Source organism: Pungitius pungitius, chromosome 10 (assembly GCF_949316345.1).
Source record: "Pungitius pungitius chromosome 10, fPunPun2.1, whole genome shotgun sequence".
NCBI lineage: Eukaryota > Metazoa > Chordata > Actinopteri > Perciformes > Gasterosteidae > Pungitius > Pungitius pungitius.
In genome coordinates this window covers 1085930-1092247 of record NC_084909.1, presented here as the reverse complement: position 1 = coordinate 1092247, position 6318 = coordinate 1085930, and the positions used below count along the sequence as shown (strand labels likewise).

The 6318-nt window shown below is 46.6% G+C and overlaps 1 protein-coding gene across 2 annotated transcripts; it reads left to right on the top strand.

Moving 5' to 3' along the window:
• The first annotated feature begins 2071 nt into the window (after positions 1–2071).
• On the top strand, positions 2072–5647 carry LOC119228755 (melanoregulin-like). 2 transcript variants are annotated; one of them, XM_037488674.2, is made up of 6 exons: positions 2072–2276; positions 2367–2438; positions 2550–2739; positions 4162–4252; positions 4368–4537; positions 4867–5647. In XM_037488674.2, exons 2-6 carry the CDS (start codon positions 2371–2373, stop codon positions 4996–4998), a joined length of 651 nt encoding a protein of 216 aa, XP_037344571.2. In that variant the 5' UTR covers positions 2072–2276; positions 2367–2370; the 3' UTR covers positions 4999–5647. The 2 variants fall into 2 exon arrangements, with proteins under 2 accessions (XP_037344571.2, XP_037344570.2); XM_037488673.2 differs by lacking the exon at positions 2072–2276 and having other exon boundaries at positions 2313–2438.
• The last annotated feature ends 671 nt before the right edge of the window (positions 5648–6318 follow it).

Below are 6318 nucleotides of genomic sequence, written 5' to 3'. Positions count from 1 at the left end.
TTTTACATGATTTGAATATAACATAAGAAAAATAGTAAAATAATACAGTATTTCCCCCATAAAAATTTCTAATATCATTAGAAAAACATTTAATTTGACAATACTTTAATTTAGAGTTGGATTGTTAATTTACAGATAATAGCTTTCATTTTACAGAGTTTTTCACATCAAAATCTCATTTAGTTATTTTCCGTAAAAATAGGATCAATTTTCTCAGTGCAATCAAACATGCGCTACGGGGCTAGAAGATTACTGAAAACAGCGTCTTTCTTTCGTTTACTTTGCATCCTGACATGGAGCTGTGTATGAGACTGAAACAAGAGGTACTTTCCAGGGCCATGGTATAAGTACCTTTGTGTTGGCTGATGCAGAAGCATCTGAGAAACAAAGTCAGGTACACACAGATGTGTCCACATTGTTTTATTGCCTCTATTTCCCTCCAGTGGCCGACCAGAATGCTAAGTCTCCATTGTCTGCTTTAACTGAACCTCTTTTGCTTTGTGAATCACACACTGTGCTATCATGTACATTATACCCCCCCCTCCCCTCCCCTCCCTGGATTGTCCTCCAGCAAACCCTGTTTCCTTCCACCCATTTTTCACTCACCTCTTCTTTGATGGGTGGGCTCGATTCACCCCACCCCCCCCCCCCCCCCCCCCCCCCCCCCCCCGGCCCGCTCTCCCTATCTGTTTGATTTATACGACCACAGTGTGTTCCTCCCCTTCTGCCCTGATGGGTGCTCACCCACACATGCGCACACACACACAAATAGATGGATGAGCTGGTGATGGCTAAACCAGCCAGACTTCACTGTGAATTATAATCACCTTCAATCTGTGTCTCTGAATCCCTGCCCAGTTCTTATGCTCGTGTGTGTGTGTGTGTGTGTGTGTGTGTGTGTGTCTCTGCCGCACACCAAGTCATCTGTGATTATCTTTCGTGACTGTAAGTGATGGAGCAGTGAATAGTGTGTTCCCTGAAGGTGGGCTATAATTATGTTTTCATTGCTGTCACATGGTCATTGGCACGGTGTGTGTGTGTGTGTGTGTATGTGTGTGTGTGTGTGTGAATAACGGATGGTCCATCGGACACTGAGGTGGTAGAAGAAAACATCAAAAGTTCTCAAAGGAGACATATTCTTTCGTAAAAAAAAATGCCAACGCTTCCTCTTTGAATGAAAACTCGTGTGAATCTGGACGTGTTGGCTCCTAATACCAACGCACACACACACACACACACACACACACACACACACACACACACAAAGGCCACACCCTGGTGCTGGGATTGAAATGACAAAACAATCATTCTCATACATGCAGAGTGAACAATGGATGCTTCAAAAGGTGTCGGGATGCGGGAGGAACGGGACAACGTTGCCCCCTGCTGCTTCAAAGAGGATTGACATCCGCAGCTCTGGTCCTCATGACGTATGAATGTCACTATCGAGCCCTAATTACAGATTAAAGGCCTCAGTCAGAAATGTCCTCGCCCAATATTTTGTGGAACAACCTTTCCTATCGTTGACGGTTTCCCCGTCTTACACCAAGACGTCTCTGGCGAGAGACGCGGACACCACCCCGCAGGGGCGTGGTAGTGGGGGGGAAAGTGGCCCTGACTACCCAGGGCCCCGTCTAGGGAGAGGGCCTTTTGAAATCCTATCAATTATTAATTAATATATTTTTTTATTTTTGTTGTTTGAACACACGTTAATTTAGAGTGCTTAGGTTATACCTGTTGGCATTAAAAGGACAACGTCACCTATGCATTTGTTAAGACAGTGTCCTCGCTGCTCTGAACCCGGATCGACTCACTCCTGCAGCACAAAGCTCGTTTTTATCCACCAGCTGACCTTGGATCTCTTTTAAAAAAAGTCTTTTTATTTACAAGCTAACACACGGGTCGATACACAAGGGATCATGTGAGAGACAAACTGTGAATGGGTTATGTATTAGCATTCACGAAGAGCCGCTCAAATGATACAACAGCTGATTTCTGCACGTGAACCCAAACACTCGCGGAACGTGACACCTAGGAAAGCTACGCCTCCCCCCTGCTGCATTCTGCACCATCAGGAGTTGGCTGAATAAGTGTGCCATTCATCCCTGGGCTGCCCTGTGTGTGTGTGTGTGTGTGTGTGTGTGTGTGCTGTTTTTGTTGTCTCTGTTGGACTCACGTGGATAATGCACTCGACGGGCAGCTCTCATTCGAGCCGGGCCGGGCGTGGGAGAAGGAAGGAAGGAAGGAAGGAAGGAAGGAAGGACCCGTGGAACGAGGTGGGCCGGACCGGGGTTTTTTTTTGGGGGGGGGAGGGGGGGTTTATCAGGGAGCATATGTGTTTTGATTGATGCAAGCTTTTGGAAAAGGTCAATGGGAGCCAAGTTCACCATCTGCTGCTATCGGAGACACCACAGCGGGGAGAAGGATGCTATTCTGCGGTGAGACGAACGCCCGATTGGACGCGATCGAAAGCCCCAAATTCCCGCCTCCGTGTATTTGGACACACCGCTCTTTTAGACCACAGTCCTTCCCCTGTCCCTCCTCTCCAGGATGCGCACCAGCAGGCAGCCGGCGGCATCCAGCGGGTCCAGCGACACGGAGGAGGAGAGCCTTTTCGGGCCTCGGCCCTGGAGGAGGCACACCGACGGCCCGCCGGACTCTCCCAGCAGCAGGAGAGGGTCGGACCGAGAGCTGCAGGCGTTCATCAGCATGAGGGACCAGGCCGACAAGGCCACCGAGGTGAGGGGGGGGGGGGGGGGGGGGGGGCTGCTGTTGCATAAGAGCTGCAGAGAGAGACAACGTGAGATTGGAACTGACTCACGGGGCGTAAGTGAGATGGGGGGGGGGGGGGGGGGGCGGGGAAGCCATTTACTAAATTTACTGCTATGCTGGGCATGCCACATGCATTCAAGAATAAGTGTGGCGTCTTTTATAATCCACCCTGTTCATCTGCAGCGTTTGAAATTCTATTCTTCGGAAATCGTCGGCCTTTTGGGGTCAAACGATGTCAGGAAATGGAGGTTTTTAGCATAATAAGAGGAGCTTTAAAAAATAACGTTTCAGTTTAGACTGGAGACACCATGACTGTTCCCACGCAGAACCCGGGTCTGAAATACACTATGACATCATTGATTAATTGTTTCTATGTGTTTAATTCAAAATGAATCACTTGATAGTGACAACATGCTTTTCAAGGAAATACTGTGGAAGTTGTTATTATTGTGGACACGATGTAAAAAGCTGTAATCCCTACGAAGTGATCTGAATCTGCAGAAGGTTACAACGCCCTCATCAATTGACCAGGTTTGAGTGAATTAGTGAAGTCTTAACCTTTAGCCTGTTTTACACAATTAGCAGTGAAAAGTGGCAAATTCCCTAAGCAGAGACCTGGTGTTTTTAATCTGCAGGGGGGGGGGGGGGGGGGGGGGAAGAAGAGGAAACAAGGATTCACTGTGTGGGAACCAGAGGTCACTTCTGCACTAAGTGTGTTCTACTGCAGCTCTGTAACTCACATCAGTAGATGTAGAATGACCTAGAAGCCAAAGTACCTTTGTATAAAAGGGGCACAACGGGAGAAATGAAACACACACACACACACACACAGGTTGTGTATGTATTATTTATTTAGAATACTTGTTTCCTCGAAGGATCCCTTCACTTCATTAAATACCTCCTCCCTCCGTTTTCTTTCCTCTGCGGAGGGACTGAAGTCGCCGAGCGGAGAGAGTTTGATTTTTGGCGGTCCGACTCGGTGAGGGTGGGGGGTGGGGAGGGGGGGGGGGGGGGGGGGGCAGCGGGCAGCGGCACACAGTGGGGACATTGTGTTTTTTTAATAAGTGACATTCCTCTGTGGAGATGTGGGCCACCGGGCCCGGCTGCCCGGTTCAAAGGGGACGTTCAGCCGACCGTCCCAACCACGTCGTGAGGCCAAACAAAACCAACCAAATGCATTAAAAGGAAATTCACCACCGGGGGGGAATAAAGCTGAATTTGCCTTTTATAAACTTTGTGTTGTTTAAAGCTCCAGCTCAGATGTTTTGTTCTGTGAACAAACTGCAGGCTGCGAAGCTTTTTTTTTCCACTTCCACAATTTGCCCTTTTCTCAGGTTCCTCCACATATGGACCGTCTGGCATGGCGTGTGTGTTTTTACTGTGTTCCAGGAGTGGGAGAAGCTGAACTACGACATCCACTCGCTGCGCTGCGCCAGACGGGAGGTCAGATCTCGATGGAGGAAGATCCTGCTGCAGCTCGGTGGGACGCCGTGGCGCGCCGTGTCCACGCTCGAAGGCCGCATTCCGCTTTGTGTGATCTCTCTCTCTCTCTCCCCCCCCCCACCCCCCTCCCCTCCCTCTGGTCTCCGGGGCAGGTTACCGGTGCGAGGCGGACGCCTTGCTGTGCGTGAGCCAGCGGAGGCGGCGGCTCAGTCGGGACCAGGACCGACCCAACAAAGCGGCCGAGCTGTTGGAACAGCTGCTGGACCGCACCTCTCTGTTTCCCCCGGAAACGGAGCACCAGAGCACATACCTCTGCGTGATGGTACACACACACACACACACACACACACATTAGTTTGTTTCATTCCCATCACCGCGGATGATGAGGAGAGGATCAAAGAGGCCCTGGTTTGACTGAAGTTAAAAACCATTTCTTCTCTAAAAGTGACATCCACTACAGTGTTTTTAAAGGACTCAGAAGGTGTTTTGTTCCAGCAGCACTTTGATTTTTTTTTTTTAATGAACACCTTGAGATGTGTTTTTTACATGGAGGTTGTTTATGTTTAATCTGGCTTTTTCTGTTGTTATTCTGTGTTTTCGTCTGTCGCTGCCTGTCTGAGTCGTTTTTTGTCTCCTTCTTCTTTCTCTCAGGACCGCCTGGTGTCACTGGACAGTGCGGAGGACTTTGTCAGACTGGCCACAGAAAAATATCCCCAGCAAAGTGGGCTGAGAGACAATGACGGGGAAAAAGAAGACGTACGAGCGGGTAAAGACACATTTTGAAATTGTTCTGTGAAAGGAAAGCTTGTGTTTTTCTGCCAAACTCTAACAGTCATTAAATTCTAGAGGAAAATGTCATTCTAATTCCAAATTAAACCTTCTCTCTGATTTATCCTGTTGATTGAACTAATTTCATATGGTGTTTTGTTTATTTGGACCATTTAATGGTCCAAATAAACAAAACATGCTGTACAAAGATAACATATGTTTTATCTTTTATAGTAGACATATGACTCATCTAGTATTACTGTTGCACTTATTAATAAACAATAACGTTTGTCCTTACTATGTTTGGTTAGGTTTTGTAGATATGTGTTAATAATACTAAAAAAATATTAGGTCAGAAAATGTTTTGGAAAAAAAATCAAAATATTTCAAAAATTGTTGAAAATGTCATCTGGGAAAAAAAATGTCCTAAATATATATTATGTAAAAACAGTATTGTCAATACGTTTTGTAAAAAGAAATCATGGAAAAAAAATTAATTATTTTTTGTTTTTAAAAAGATTCAATATATTTTGTGTCAAAAACTGTTATCTACTGTATATTAAAGCAGTACTTTCCCTGCAGTATGACAGTTGGTAAATGAATTATTTACTACATGCTGCTTGAATCCTTTTTGTTCACCTTGTCAATAAAAACATATTCCTGCTCCGCCTGGCTGGAGGTGCTCGATCAGTGTCATGACCGTTACCTGCTCCATCCACAAGGTGGCAGCAAAGGCTTTTATCCTGCTTTAGTGGGTTAGATTGTAATTCAGATTGATTCAGATGGAAACGTCTGTATCACAGAGGGGGTGACGTTTCATTGTTGAACCTATTTAGCCAAATGTTCACTGTTAAAATGATTATATGTAATGCTGTCCATCACCTTAAACCTTAACCTTAAACCCAGCACACGGAGAACAACGTCACAAATCTTATGAACAGGATGCAGACGTTAATGTCTCATCTTGGCTTTCATTTCAAACTAATTTTGAATTCTTAACCACATGCATGCACACACACACACACACACACACACACAAGTTACGGGACACTGTCTTCAGGTTCAAAGAGTGCATGACGTTCTTAATGCAGTGGATGTCGTCCAGACCTTCATGCCTGTGTGCACACACGCAGAGAGAGAGAGAGAGAGAGAGAGAGAGAGAGAGAGAGAGAGAGCGAGAGAGAGAGAGAGAGAGAGCTCACTTTGACCCAAATATTGTTCTCCCCCAAAGGCCCCCTCCCAAAGTTTGGGGAAGCAGATGTGGGACAAAAAGGGGGAGGGTAGCAGCACAGGAGGCCGACCAATGGTCTGGTAGAGCTGAAAGCCATTGTGCTG